Raw genomic sequence first — 16,211 nt, 5'->3', positions numbered from 1 at the left:
ATTGAGCGGTTCGACTTATGTCATGCTGTCGTGTATGTTGCATCCTTATCGAACTTAAACAAAGTATGTTACTTATCCTGCTCTTACAGTTTACGAACTATTTGACATATTTCCGCGTTTATAGGTTAAGTTAGCTTTACTTGAAACGGTGCATGAGTTATATTGTTGTAATTAGTACGACACTTTGTTTCCCCAAAACCGTGCAGAACTTAATCTTATTATTTTTTTTGATCATTTTATCAAAGTAATCTTAATGAGGTCTATAATCCAAGTTTAAAATCAAGGAAGGATTAACAAAATATATGAAATCGTGATCATTATTTATCTATTCGTTTCGACAATCCACCACCGATCTTTTAGAATTTACTGGAATAGTAAAACTGTTATGCGGCAACCATTCTGTTTCGTATCGATTGTAATTTTATTCGGAGAATTGGTCCCACCTCGCTGTACTGACTGTACAGATACTCAAATATTAACATGTTACACTAAGTTAAAATGATCAGTCAGTATATACCTTAAAATATTGTAAGCATTTGTCTTTAAATTTAATACCTACTTTGTGCGAACTTTTGTGGTATTTTGCTTGTAGAAATGTCGCAGATACCTTGTTTCTACAAATTAACGTTGTTTATTTATGTAGTTTTAGTGTTTACGTAGTAATACATATGTCTATATGTACTATGTTTAATGTTAAGTTATTGTTTAATATATGAAAATTAAGAGCGTAAAATAGAGTTATCTACTACTTTAGTGTTGTAACGAGTGAACCGTGGTTTTGTCCGCTTGGAATTGAATTTCTAACGATAATTCTTCAAGAACTTGTAAATAATTCTAATGTTTATCCTAAACATTGTTCCCTAAAAGACTGAAAATGTAGGCTTCGTCCGTCCCCGGGATTCATTTAGGCGTGAAAGCTTAAAAGATAAATAGACAGAGTTACTTTCGAATTTATGTTATTAGTACCGATTATTTAGAGACAATATAAATTCCAAATAGTTAATATTCAGCTTCTTCTATGGTGAATTGTAGGGTCTGATAATAATTACAGATGTACGTCGTAATAAAAAAGTATATATTAAATATAAGTTATATATGAGATAAAATAAATAATATACTTATTGAAAGTAAATCGAGAGACGTAGAGTAATATATATATATATATATAAATTACTGAGTAAGGTCTATGTAGCCTTGAACTTTTTAATAGGGGTCCCAATAGAGCTCGTAATGATCTAGGGGCTGTTACTTAATTCAGAATCATAAGCATTTCTATAAATCTAATATTTTTAATATGCTTCTTGTTAACTTACATATATAAGAGTATATTTGGATTAGGAATGTTATGGATCGAATCTGGATATGATTCGGATATACTCGTATGAATAATACTTTACCGATTTTAGATATGAAATTATTTCGTTATCAGATTGTTTCGATTAGTTTCAGTTACAGGTTTTAGATTATTTAGAAATTATAAGAGAAAAAAATCCAAGATATTAATTTGACCTTATTTGTAGGCTATTGTTTAGAATTAGGTACCTATAATCACAGAAAAAAAAAATAAACAAATACCAATAAAATACAAACTACACACTATGCAAAAAGAATATAATAAATATTTTTGTCATCGGTTTCGGTTGCTGATAGATTTTTATTTCGGATAGTTACGTCCTTGATAGGTATAGACTATGTAAATACAATATTACGTAAATATTGCGAGATTTTTTATTATCTATTATGTTTTATTATGTATACCGACTTGCACAGGTAGTAAACAGGTCTATAAAATGTTTAAATTGAAGGAAACAAACCAAGAATAATTCTTGTCTTTTTTGTACCAGGAATACTCTTAATTTACAAATGTACACTTTTTCATCACAATCGGACTTAGGAACAGATAGACGACAAATATACAAACTTTATTTTATATTTATATAGACATCAAATGTATCATCAAAATGTCTTTTTTCGTAGAAATTAATACGTTTTCAAAGGTCACTGAATGTGACACAAATCGGTGGTCACTAAGCCGGAACTAGTGAAGCAAATAATCAAAACATATATTATTAGACTCAACTATATATACATCTAAACGTTCTACGTGGCTATATGTATACAACGATATTAATAGTATTTATTTCTCATCAGTTTATTTATGATTTATCTCAGGGCCGAATTTAGGGAAGACAATAGTTGCTCTAACCCTTGAGCCTCATATAATATATAGCCTTATAGCCTTAATATAATATATTATTGATGAAAAAAATAGAACAATCAAAGAAAAAAAAAAATTCACGAATTCAGTTCTTGAAACAGTTTCAATTAGGCATTGTTTTTTTTTATGAACAATACAATCTATAAAATAATTCCAAATTTGGTAATATTTTTTCATCTAGTTCAAAATTTACTAGGTGCCTCCACTCCGTATTTATTTCAGGGCCTCGTAACTCTTAAATCCGGCCCTGACTAAGCGGAGAGAACAATATAAGTCTCTTCCCAGGGGGTTGTTTCATTGATTTAATAGGCGCTAATTAAGGTCAGTTCCATTTAACTAAGGTTACTATTGATAAGGGTAAAATGAAACAAGGGGCTCAAAGTATTAACACAAAATAAGCGCAATAATATGCCGATTAATATTCAAATCTAATCTAGAAATCGATTCTTTAGAACAAAAAATAATGTTACCTATAACCAATTACCAGCAGTTGGCTTTAATTTTATTACATTATAACTATCCATCCGCGGCTTCGTCTGACTGGAAACAGATTCTACGGCACTACCCGAAGATCTGCTCCAGAATCAATTAAAAAAATTGGGACCTAAATGTCATGATTGGACTTAAAGGAACTATAATCAAATTCGTTTAGTGTGAAGGTATGTAAGTAAAAGGCACTAACACAAACATTCACAATTATATGTATGATGTGATTATTGAACTGAGAAATTGCCTTTAAATTTGGGGTGAACGTGTTTCCCATGTGTGTCTCTTACGTACAAACAGAGCTGCGTGCTCTCGACTCGTTGATTGAGATTTATTGGCTTTAATTTTGAATGTTACGATATAATTAATTATCGGTTATCATCATCAATAAATTGTTTGCTATAATATGCCTGCGTGGTTGGCTAGTCCCTTGCGATTGGCCGACGTGATCGTAATCGGTCAAGACCACATCATCATCATCGTCACATTGTATCTCTTTTTAAAATATTCATAATTTAAAAAAAATATATAAAATATAAATAAATATAAATATTGGACAACATCACATACATTACTCTGATCCCAATGTAAGTAGCTAAAGCACTTGTGTTATGGAAAATCAGAAGTAACGACGGTACCACAAACACCCAGACCCAAGACAACATAGAAAACTAATGAACTTTTTCCACATCAACTCGGGCGAGAATCGGACCCGGGACCTCGGAGTGGCGTACCCATGAAAACCGGTGTCCACACTACTCGACCACTGAGGTCGTCTCTCTGGTGTTGTAGGAAATATCAACCATCACCTGACATCTTCAATGTGCAACAAACTTTGAGAACTAATATTATAACAAGATACACTATAGAAAGTTCTATCTTTCGTTACACTGACTCACCTTTCACAGCAGACCTAGTATATAGAATAGAATCGGTATTTTACGGTAAAATATATAATAAATGGGTACCTAACAATACACGCTTGCACAGCCTTACTGCCAAGTATCAGAGTATTTTAATACTTTTTCACCCTTCAAGTCTCACTCGGTAAACAAAGATGTGTTCATGAGTAGCGCTTCAATAACTAATTATATCACGACCGCGCTGCAGGCGACGCTTAAGAAGACAATATGTGTACAGTTAATAACATAATTCGCCGCTATTGGCGCTAATATCTCTCGTATAAGTGTTAGGAAAGTTCTTTTTTTTTAAGTAATAGTTACTTTTACGTAAATGCTGAATGAGCTGGCTCATTCTTCTATGCGCATCGGCCTACGGATGAACTTGGATAAAACCAAGATCATGTTCGAACCGATTGCGATACAGGGTACCGTCCTCGAAGTTGTTCAAAAATATGTCTACCTCGGGCAGACATTGCGATTAGGTAGAAACAAATTTGTGGACGAGGTGAATAGAAGAATTCCGCTAGTTTGGGCAGCATTTGGGAAGTTACGTCAAATCTTTACATCGTCAATCCCACAGTGCCTTAAGACGAAAGTCTTCAACCAGTGGGTCCTACCCGTCATGACATACGGAGCAGAAACGTGGACACTCACGACAAGACTGGTCCACCAGTTTAAAGTCGCTCAGCGTGCTATGGAAGGGGTTATGCTCGGCGTTTCTCTGAGGGATCGCATCAGAAATGAGGTCATCCGTCAGAGAACCAAAGGCATCGACATAGCCCACCGGATTTGTAACCTGAAGTGGCAGTGGGCTGGCCACATTTGTCGTAGAACGGATAACCGTTGGGGAAAACGTGTTCTAGAGTGGAGACCGCGTCTCGGCAAACGTAGTGTTGGACGTCCTCAGGCACGGTGGAGTGACGATTTGCGCAAGACGGCTGGCAGGAGCTAGATGCGAGTTGCCGAAGAAATACCGCAGTGGCGTGCATTTGGAGAGGCCTATGTCCAGCAGTGGACAAATATGGGCTGATGATGATGATGATGATGTTAGGCGGACCGGCAAATGGGCCACCTGATGTTAAGTGGTCACCACCGCCTACAAAAATTGGCGCTGTTAGAAATACTAATCATCCCAATACTTGGCCAATGCGCCAACAATCTTGGGAACTAACAATACAAAGCATTGCTGCTTGGCGGCAGAATACCTGATGAGTGGGTGTGACCTACCCAGGTGGTTTTGCAAAAAACCTTGTACTGCAAAGCCCATGCAAAAAACCTTGTACTAGTTACCTATATTGTATAATTTAGATTTTCCTGACTTAATCACCAATTTACCCTACCTTCCTACTACCCATCAACGATTTTTTATTTGTTAATAAATATCAAACCATTGTTTAAGTCATGTTTTATTTTGTATACGTTATTGAACTACCAAGCCGAGTGAATGATGTCCATCCATACAGTTATTATCATAGGAACCTATCCTCCCATTAACCTAGACCGATGCGTCTACATATGCATCCATTCGCTGATTATCCAACTACCTATGTGTATGAGTTTTCATCCTCCTATCCACCCATCCTTTCAATTACCCGTAATACTATTTACAGCCTTTTCATTATATCTATAAGATAACTTAATTAATATCTGTATTAATAAATAAACAGTTGTTTGAACGATTTTTTTTTATAATGTCTAAATGAAAAAAAAACTAAAGCAATATCAAAAAAACTCATATCATGGATGCAGCGAGTTTCGGAAATTGGAAGAGGTTTTAATGGATAATTATATTATGAATATTCAAGGTGCTACGCTTTGCAGTTACACTCGTTTTAAAAAAATATATTTTAACGTGACAAGCGTAAATTTTATGATTTTGTAATTAGTATTCGCGCGTTAACTTCTTTTGAAATTCTATGACTGTCGTTTAGCGCCTGGAATCCACAGTTCTATTGTTTTCTAAAGCTTTTGAAATTGATATTTCTTTGAAAGTACTGATTAATGCACTTGGCGGTAGGGCTTTGTGCAAGCCCGTCTGGGTGGGTACCACCCACTCATCAGATATTCTACCGCCAAATAACAGTACACTGTATTATTGTGTTCCGGTTAGAAGGGTGAGTGAGCCAGTGTAATCACAGGCACAAGGGACATAACATCTTAGTTCCCAAGGTTGGTGGCGCATAGGTGATGTAAGGAATGGTTAATATTTCTTACAGCGCCTTTGTCTATGCGCGGTGGTGACCACTTACCATCAAGTGGCCCATTTGCTCGTAAGCCAACCAATGCCATAAAATAATAATAATAATAATAATACGATCCCTCCGCTCGTATTCGCTAATACATCATACGCCACACGTCTTATTCCTTTGCGATTTCTTAAACATAATATATTATCCGAATTACGGATTCAAATTGCGAAGAGTAAATAATGATATATTTTTTTTAGAAAGGTGTAAAAATATGTGCTTTTTTTATAACAATTTAAACCATGATGAAGATATTGAGCTAGGCCATAAAAATTAAAGACGTTTAGACAAAGCTCTATTTTATCTCAAATAAATATGTATTTATATTATTACAAACTATACATATTAGAAAATTTATAATATATGTTTAAAATAATTTGAAGGAAGCAATTATGTTGTTGTACAGTCTTTCTCATTGAAAATAAATTATAATTCGTCTTTTTAGCAAAATTAATAAAATAAATTACTATTTTATTAATTTTGCTTTAATTATTATTAAATAGTAAAAATTTACTGTAAAAATATCAATTACACACAGTGTAGGTCATAGATAACTGTGTTTCAGTAACTAAGAATAAATAGAACGTAATTGTTATAAAATAATATATTGTATTGTAATACTAACATATACATACATATGTCTAACTAAATATAAACTATTATCCATAAAAATTGTGTTATGATTAAAAAAAAGATCCACGAAGTCAGATCACAGTCTGATCTCGTACTATAAAACTGTAGTTACCTACAGTTATTACTTGATATCCTTACCTAATTGGTTTTATAGCGTTCCCGCAGAGATAAATTGAAATGTTATTATTCTATTTGTTTCAATCAAATAAAAGTTTTTATCAACGCCATCGCCACTTAAAAAAAAACAATTTTAATACGATCACTCCGCGTTCGACTTTTGCTATATGTATATTTATCATTTTAATAAGTAGAAATGAATGTATGTTCGACCTCAAAGAACTCCTAAAGCATTAATTTGCTTGTCATGAAACTTTTAAAGATTGGTTCTATGTATTAATGTTCCCGGCCCAAAATAAAACCGATATTTTATCTGTGGGAAGCCGGGACGGGCATCTAGCAAATTATAAATATATACTATCATTTAAAAAGATCGCAACTGACACAGTAAGAATATAAACAATATAAATAATATACACAACTTTGCACATAGTCAATGTGCCAGCAAACACAAGATAATATATATTATATCTACAGATATAGTTGCCATTATCATACGTGCAGTTATTAGGCAACTTCTTACAATGGACTACAATATTTAAACGCTAAAAAATATATTTACAGGATCACGAATGGAACGAAACGGACATTCTATCGCACGGCGTCAGCGGGTTAAGTCTTCACAGAACCGACAGTCTTACCCAAAGACCTTTAGGACTAAAACGAACAAGCAGTAAAGGCAGCGCGTATAGCATCCGAAGCATAAGAAAAGATATGCCAAAAACAATGACGCAGATAGAAAGACCACCCACGATTCCTGATGCAGGATTTGGCACGCTTGAAATCAAGTTGGCCTACGATAATGGTACATCGTCAGTGGCAGTAACCATTTTAAGAGCAAGAGGATTGATTGGAATGGACATGACTGGACTTTCTGACCCATTCTGTAGACTCGAAATTTTGCCACGAGGTAAGGTTCGATTGAAGTGCAAAGTTCTAAAAAATAATCTGTCAACGCCAACGATATAAAAAACTGTATTCCTTTTTTTTTGTAGAAGGTTCATATTCGAACAGACTGAGGACTAAGACGGTGCATAAAACCAAGAACCCTGAATTCAATGAGACACTACATTTCTTTGGTATAACTGAATCGGATTTAGACTCCAAATGCTTAGAAATAGTTTTATTTGACGACGATAGGTAATATATTTCTATTTATTTTTATAGCAATTAATATAACTAGTATTTTTTTATCGTTACAAATATATTTTTAGATATGGCTGCGACGAAATGGGTTCAGCCACAGTGTCTCTAAGAGAGTGTCTGAAGTGTCCCTCGCAACTTCGACTAGCGCTATCCGGTGCTTCAGGCTCTGAGCCTACTGGACCTAGATTATTGCTGGCGTTGTGCTACAGTACGAAAAAAAGAGCACTTGTTACTACGGTCTGTAGAGGCGCAGAATTGCCGCCGCAAGACAGCAACGGATATTCAGATCCTTTTGTTAAATTGTAAGTACCTACTTGAATGTATCAATGATCTTGGAACACTTTTATATCATCATAATTATTACAATTTTTTTGATGTTGAAGATTATTAAACAACTTGGATGTTTGATTTTTTTCATAACCAAATTCCTCCAACATGTTTTTAATATAAAAATAAAAGTAACGACAACACATGATAATACTTATAATTATTTTTATTTATTTTTTAACACAGACATCTGGATCCAGATCCGTACCACAAAAAACATAAGACTTCCATTAAATGGCGCAACTTGAATCCGATTTGGAATGAAGAATTCCTTTTTGAGACTCGACCAACCGAGCTTTCCCGCCAAAATTTAACATTGACAGTTTGGGATAAGGACTATGGAAAGCCAAACGATTTTCTAGGAAGCTTAGTTCTCGGTGCGAGCAGTAAAGGAAGGCGATTAAAACATTGGATGGACTGCATAAAATTTCCTGATCATCGACATGAACAATGGCACTCGTTAACCGATACTCAACATTTGTAATGCTGTTCTTAAATGATTATAATTACATGAATCGATACACTTGCATAATCGAAAATATTGTACTCTGGTTACTCTATACATTAGTGCATTAGTCTGTAGTCTATAACTTTATCTTAACATTATGTGTCAATTGATGTTTTAAATATTTTATTTAAAAAAAATAACAAAACGCACAACTTGTACTGTACTATTTGGAAATAGTATCTTACAACGAGATAGTAATAGCCTGCATTCATGAGAAATAAACTTGTAGACAATTGTTAATACGAATAATGGAAAATGGTATGTAACTAAAGTTAAATGTTACCTCCATTTTTTTATTACTCAAAATATTTTTATGCTATTTCGTAACAAAAAAGTTTAGATGAATAAAACCGTGTGGTTTATGTAATAAATATTAGATTATAAAGATGTTGAATTAAACATAATTATTTCTAAAAATCATATAAAATTAGGTACCAAGCCCTGGCCAAGATTAATCTTTTTAAAGTCTATATTGTTGTAATAATAATAGAGTTTTGTATTATATTTTCAAATGTGCCAAAGCTTATTTATCTTTACGTTATATTGTTACTGTTATTGCTGCCTTTGAAACATGTAAGTAAATGTTTAAAATGTCGAGAAAATATCAAATATATTTTTTCCAAAGTACATCATTTATATTTTAGTTTCCTTATTTTTAAATAATTTTAAGAATGTAAAAACGAAACGTAGCCATCGATATACAAATATCTTACAATAATATTATAGTCTGTGTGAGAACATCGAGACTTGAGATGTCAAATAATACTTGTTCTTTAATACCTTATTAAATATTTGATCAATTATTACTCACTACCATGCAACAAAAAAGAGGACGTATTAGTAGAATATTTTATTTGAGTATATTTTTTTTACTATAATATTTAAAAGATTTGAAATTTTTAAGTTGATATTTCAAAAACTTTATCGCTTTTAGTTTGATCACAACATGGTATACCGATTTTTTTTTAGAATTTTGAATAAAATAATAAAAAAAATGAAATTATACGAGATGAAAATATAATAGAACTTCAACTCGATAATATATTTACTATTGTTATTAATATAAATAATACACTTACTTATTTTCTAATAAAGTCAAAACATCGAAAAAATAAATCGATGTATCGCATGATTCGAACGTAAAAATTACATGAATGCTCGATTATTTCGAGACTCGATTCGATTGTTGAACATCACTACCTTAGTAACACAGAAACATCGTGTGAAATACTTTTGTTTAATTATTTCGCTAAATTTATTTTTTTTGATATTCGAACATTTAGTTATTTTTTTTAAGAGAATATGGTATAGATTTGTAGAAAACGATGGCATTTTTATGTCCTGTGAGGATAAGAAGGGGAAAAAAGAAGAAATGTAAGTTACAACGAGCTTTTTATGAGAAAACTTTGCAAGTCAATGACCTCAAACTTTCTACATAATTATAAATAAAACTAGTAAAATCATCTTGTTTCGCCTAACTTAAACCTGTCGTTTCATGTAACACAAAAGATTCAAAAATGTTTGCTGATATGCATTGAGTTTTGGGTTATTAGAAAATTAAATCTGAAGTCTTCTATTATCGTATTTTTTTGTAATTCAGTAACATAAAAAATACATTACAAATAAATAATAATAAAAAAAACTAAATCGAGTAGAAAATATAAAAAACGATGTCACCACATTGCTCATATGATCTGAATCTTAATTATTTTTTCAGCGAGCAGTGGCGACTCGGATAAGGAACTCTCTAGACCAGGATCTGGCTTAAGTCCTGGCATGGGCCGAATTACGGGCTCCGCTAGTATAGAGACATTAGTAAGAGTTGGTATAGAAAAGGAACATGGACTAAGCCCTGACTCTAAGATGGTGGTGCTACACGATTTTGCGCCTTGTGTTGATGATGAACTTGAGGTAAGATTACTACCTAATTGCCATTATATATATTCAATTCTTTTTGTAAAAGATTTTAGTTATGCTAAATAGTTACACCTTATTATCTCCTGAAATGTCTCACACATGGCCACCTGTACAAAGCACATACAAATCCACTCTAATCACTCTCATAATCCAATGAGCGCTCCCAACACAACTAAGATACATCCGGTCTAACGGCTTTACATACTTTCTGAGCCATGCTTTCATAAAACAGCCCTCTTTTACAAGTGACTCCTGTGAATTAAGTCATTGATACCAAACCTTGGTTTCAAACACTCAATGTCAGCAAAAATTATGACATCAATGATATTAAAAATAAATGATAACAAATAAATATGTCCATTAATGTTGAGTAACAGCATTGAAAATGGTTTTTGTGTTGTTCAATACTCTTATACTTATCATTTACATATTTTAAGGTAAAAAGAGGACAAATTGTTAATGTGCTGTATAGAGAAAACGATTGGGTGTATGTGATAGTAACTGAATCTCGAAGAGAAGGCTTCATTCCACATTCATATTGTGCACCCTGTGATCATCACGATTTGAAGAAAAAGCTGCCCCGGAGTCGTTCACCAACTGACTTAGCACATAGAGATGTTTCACAGTAAGCTTCAGAAGTTTTTTATCTTATAATCCTTAAATTAAGCATTACAATAAAAGTTATATATATTTTAATTATCTTAAACCTATATAAATTGCTGCTATTCTGACAATGGGAACCTTAACCTAACCTTACCAGACATACCTAACCATAACATCGGCCATAGCAGCTCATCTCAAGGACAAGCAAACTGTGAAGAAGACTTATTATTTTATAGAATAGGTGTTTGTGGAAAAATTGTCCCTTACTCTTATACAAAGATGGGTACTGAAAATAGTTCAGAAGAAGCTTACTAAGCTTTGTCTGATTATTTTGTGAAAGAACAACTCCAGTAAATTTTAATGACCAGACCTGGAATATGAATCCACCATCTCAGGGTCTGCATTATTGGAAATTAGTCAAAAGACACAAGTACTAGTACTTACTATTTTACTTTTTTAAGGTTTTAATTCCTATAACTAGTCTTTATTTAAAATAAAGGTCCATATTTTTGTGTTTTGCAATAAATTTTGTTTTCAATGTTTGTAATAATTGTAATATTTAAATTTAGACTCTCTTTATCTGATGGTGCAACGAATGATGGTCACTCGGAACTTGGCAGCGAAGGTGAAGCATGTCCGTTCAGCAAGGATCCATCTGGACGTTATGTTGTACTTTACACATTTACTGCAAGGGATGAGAATGATGTAGATGTTGAAAGAGGAGAATTTGTTACAGGTAATTAATCTTTATATGAAGTAAATATTCAAAATATTTATAATTGAACATTTTAATATGCAATAAAATTAGTGTTTTTATTTTGCCTTCTATTAATATTAAAAAGAGCCGAGGTGGCCCAGTGGTTAGAACGCGTGCATCTTAACCGATGATTTCGGGTTCAAACCCAGGCAGGCACCACTGAATTTACATGTGCTTAATTTGTTTATAATTCATCTCGTGCTCGGCGGTGAAGGAAAACATCGTGAAGAAACCTGCATGTGTCTAATTTCAATGAAATTCTGCCACATGTGTATTCCACCAACCCGCATTGGAGCAGCGTGGTGGAATATGCTCCATACCTTCTCCTCAACGGGAGAGGAGGCCTTAGCCCAGCAGTGGGAAATTTACAGGCTGATTATGTTATTATGTAATATCTGTCTATTATATAATTAAAATAAAATATATTCTTAATAAATTTATTTTTTAGTTTTAAACAGAGAAGACCCAGATTGGTATTGGATAGTCAGAAGTGATGGTCAAGAAGGCTTCATTCCTTCGGGCTTCGTGTATCCTGCTGTTGTACAACGTAAGATTATTTTAAATATATTGCAATACATTATATAACATATACAGTCTATTCATGATAAAAACGTCATATAGCTTGAAACTGGGTAGTACATGACCATATAGTCCTTAAGTGAGATACACTATACATGCTCAGATAGAATTACAAGCTTATCTGATGGTATGGGTCACGTAGTTTGATGATTTTTGATAGAGTAGAGGCTCACGTGTGTAACTACCAATTCCATTAATGGTAAATATTCTAGTAGATAAATTAACTTTTAACCTTAATATCTCTTCAATGAGGGCTCAATTGACCCTAATATCTGCCAGTTTGACCCTCATGTTTGACAGTATTCTTGTTAGAAATAATGAATAATTAAATTAAATATTGTTTTTAACAATGAAAACTGTCACTAAATTGGACATAACTTTCAAAATTAATAAAATGAAAACATTGTGATAATTTTTTTGAATTGTATCATTCAAAATAGTATTAAAATAAACAAATTAATTATTTCTGTACTTGCACAGTTCACAATTTATAGATGTTGTGTGTGCATTTGTCTTATATAATAATTTATTGAATACTAGCAAGTGCAAAATCTATATAACATAATTATGTTGTATAATTCGTTTTACAGCACCACAGCAAGATACGACACAGGGACTCCATTCGCCTCCAACAACAAACTCAAATAACACGATGATATCAAACAACAATAACAGTATCAACAATTCAACACAACAAGACAATGATGGAAGGTATCATGGAACTGAATTAGTCATGCTCTATGATTATAAGGTGAGAAATAATATCAATATTATCTAATATTTCACCCTCAATACATTGTTAGGAATATAATAATCAGTAAAATAGAGTAAATATCTATGTCCAAATCTCATTGTCTTTGATTGAACACCTGGTAGGCTATTCTGAAACAAGAATGTCGAAACTCAACCCAGAATACGAGCGTGAAATGTCAAAATGTGATATAGGACATTGATTATAATAATAATAAAAAATATAGGATATCATCAAAATAGCGTATCACTGTAAGTCGGTTGTCAATATTTCAAGAGTGAGATACGAAGTGATTTACAGAATCGCACCGCTAAAGCCTAACTAGAGTAGGGAATACTGAAGGCCTCTCTATTAGTTATTAGTTGATTTGATTAGTTTATATTGATAGTGGACTAGTAGTTAATTAAACAATAGCTTAATAGTGATAATAAGACACCTTTTTTGCTGCCCTCTAGTGCAATGGTGCAAACTGTCAAATGAAAAAGTCATAGGTTCGATCCTGAATTCTTGGGTTTTAGCCATTCCCACTCCTATCATAGGCTGTATATTTAATTAGGGTAATAAAGTATTATGTATATATATAGTGTAATATAATTAGATTTTTTTTAATAATTTGACTAATATTAAATATTTAGTCCTTAATATCCGTTCTTTTATTATTTGCGTCTTACTCAAATTCAAGATTTCGTTTCCTTTAAAATATATTTATATATCTAAAAAAAAATTTTTCAGGCACAAGCCCCAGATGATTTATCAGTGAAAAGAGGGGAATGGGTGTACGCAGACCTGACTCAACAGACCGTCGAGGGCTGGCTGTGGGCCCACGCGCCCAAGTCGCGGCGCTCGGGGTTCATCCCCACCGCCTACGCGCGCGCGCCGCACACCACCGCGCTATAGCGACCCCCCCCCCCCTTCCCCCTCCACACATGCGATCTATATATATTTTATAAAGTTGTAGTTTGCATGTATAATTAGTTTTTTTTTTAAGAAAATTATAAAACATAAATTGATGATTATATTAAGAAGCGGAACACAAACATCAATTAATTTGGCAAACTGTACAATGCTGCCTCTCTTTATAATAGTCACTATGGACTAACTAAGCAAGTCATTTAATGATTTTTTTTATATTGTTTCTATGTATGTATAGTGTATTTTAATAATGAATATGCCATTCCTTCAGAGTCTGTTTACATTGTCGCGGGAAGCGAATGCGTATGTTCGTAGCGGGAATACTAGGCAGGGCTTTGAACGTCCTAAAATAAATGTGTAATAAGTTTTGCTTGTTTTGGATTTAATTATTTTAAAGCATTTTATTTGGAGGGTCACTGGCTTTCCCTGATGGGGCCGTGACGGACGAGTAAAAATTAAGTAAAATACATTTCAATTATTTAAAATTAAATAGTAAAATTGACCTCTTTCTAGTTATTATTTATGTAATATGCGCAATTATTTTTCGTTTTGTGGAGATCTGATCAAATATCAATGTTTCAGAACTAATTTTAATTAAAAAAATATGCTTTATTATTGTAGTATCTACTAAATGTAGACTTATTAACATATTAAGGTAATACACTGTTCATTTATTTTAAAATGTTCAGCATACTAGGCATAGGCGCCAAATATATTCGACATATTAAATTTGTACATGTTTATTCGTAAGTTTTTCTTAGTATTTAGGTATACAATATACCTTTAAGGTTTTGATTGAAAAGAATTTGTGTAAATTGTCCGTCCAACTTGACTGATACATACTATGATTATATTTTGGGTAATTTTACAAATAAGATTTAGTTTAAAATAAATGGTTTTCATAGTTTATTGACTTTTATTTCCTAAACAAAATATTTATAAGCTTTAATGATTTAGTCTAAGAGAATGTTTCTCTTCTTTTTCCTAGCTTGTTGTTTGATTTCATCTTTTATTCTCCAATCCTCTAATTGTTCTTCGACTTTCTTGATATCTTGTTCCGAAACAGTTACAGGTAGTTGTAATTCTATCTGCTCGCTTTTTATGAACTTCAATGCTTCAAGTTTCTGTTTGAGGAAAGGTCCCTGTTGACTTTCTAACAAATTCCTGTAGTCTGCAAGTTTGTTTCGACGTATATCCTCACAGTGCATTTCAGTTAACTTGCGTAAGGATTCTTTACGTGATAATTTGTAATATGTCCTAAAATTAATATATTTGATGAGAAACGAAATTACTTTTGAATTTTGGTTACTTAGAAAATTGAACATTAAATTTTTTTTTACTTAGTATTCCTATATTATACTGTTTACTTAAAAGTTACTAAAATCAGTTTATTTTGTTAATTCATATGTTTAACTAATTATTGAGATCTATTCCAAGAAAAGCACCCAAAATATTTGCCTGAATGAATTAAATGATTTCAATAAATAAAAATATATAATGTAAGTTTTAACAAAGCAAAAAGTGATAAAAAATTAATTAGGCTTTGTATATAATATTTCTTACTCTGGATGCGCTTTGTATTCAAGATTCAGCTTTTCTAGCAGCCATTCAAACTTCTTATAGTCATACTGCCTTAAAAATTTCAATAACTTTTTTCTTTTATCTATTAATTCTTGAACTGTTTGCTGGAAAAAATATTAAGAGATTATATTACAGATTTATATGATAAGAACTTTGGTTAAAGACAATTTTAAGTGACATTTATTATTTCCCAATGAGAAATTAATGTTCGAAATGAGGTGATATTGTACTATATTTACAGATATATGACATAATTACAATCATGAATTATTTTTCAGATTGTAAGTTCATGAATTTTAATAAAAATAAATACTGTTTGAAGTAAAAAATATACCTTAGCTTTTACATTACGTGGAAATTTTTCCATTGTATCTTGCAGACAGCGGATGTGTCCAGTGATTCTTGCAACTGAAATATTAATTGCAAATAAATGTTTTTTTTTTTTATTTTAAAAGTAGTAATAAATGTAATTTTGACAATTGTTTTGAAAATATAATTCTTATGTCTTCTGTGCATGTATTTACTCAG

General features: G+C 32.3%; 3 protein-coding genes across 4 annotated transcripts in view; 2 read left to right on the top strand and 1 right to left on the bottom strand.

Moving 5' to 3' along the window:
- The window catches only part of LOC113395608 (rabphilin-3A), a 55,256-nt gene extending 46,529 nt beyond the window's left edge, over window positions 1-8,727 (top strand). For both annotated transcript variants that reach the window (XM_026633242.2, XM_026633241.2), the window contains exons 6-9: window positions 7,167-7,512; window positions 7,598-7,742; window positions 7,817-8,050; window positions 8,262-8,727. In XM_026633242.2, coding sequence (XP_026489027.1) covers window positions 7,167-7,512; window positions 7,598-7,742; window positions 7,817-8,050; window positions 8,262-8,559 — 1,023 coding nt within the window. In that variant the 3' untranslated portion in view covers window positions 8,560-8,727. The remainder of the gene's footprint in view (window positions 1-7,166; window positions 7,513-7,597; window positions 7,743-7,816; window positions 8,051-8,261) is intronic.
- Window positions 8,728-9,767: 1,040 nt separating this feature from the next.
- On the top strand, window positions 9,768-14,417 carry LOC113395615 (SH3 domain-containing protein Dlish). Its single transcript, XM_026633252.2, has 7 exons — window positions 9,768-9,957; window positions 10,301-10,494; window positions 10,938-11,125; window positions 11,673-11,839; window positions 12,309-12,407; window positions 13,030-13,190; window positions 13,923-14,417. Exons 1-7 carry the CDS (start codon window positions 9,909-9,911, stop codon window positions 14,085-14,087), a joined length of 1,023 nt encoding a protein of 340 aa, XP_026489037.1. The 5' UTR covers window positions 9,768-9,908; the 3' UTR covers window positions 14,088-14,417.
- A 581-nt stretch (window positions 14,418-14,998) lies between these two features.
- The window catches only part of LOC113395623 (small ribosomal subunit protein uS15m), a 1,803-nt gene continuing 590 nt past the window's right edge, over window positions 14,999-16,211 (bottom strand). The window contains exons 3-5 of the mRNA XM_026633262.2: window positions 16,018-16,091; window positions 15,666-15,787; window positions 14,999-15,359 (exon numbers count right to left, since the gene is read on the bottom strand). Coding sequence (XP_026489047.1) covers window positions 15,056-15,359; window positions 15,666-15,787; window positions 16,018-16,091 — 500 coding nt within the window. The 3' untranslated portion in view covers window positions 14,999-15,055. The remainder of the gene's footprint in view (window positions 15,360-15,665; window positions 15,788-16,017; window positions 16,092-16,211) is intronic.

The sequence above is a fragment of the Vanessa tameamea genome, chromosome 21, assembly GCF_037043105.1.
Source record: "Vanessa tameamea isolate UH-Manoa-2023 chromosome 21, ilVanTame1 primary haplotype, whole genome shotgun sequence".
NCBI classification, from domain to species: Eukaryota; Metazoa; Arthropoda; class Insecta; order Lepidoptera; family Nymphalidae; genus Vanessa; species Vanessa tameamea.
Note: the sequence above shows the minus strand (reverse complement) of the source record. Positions and strands in the feature narration are given on the sequence as shown.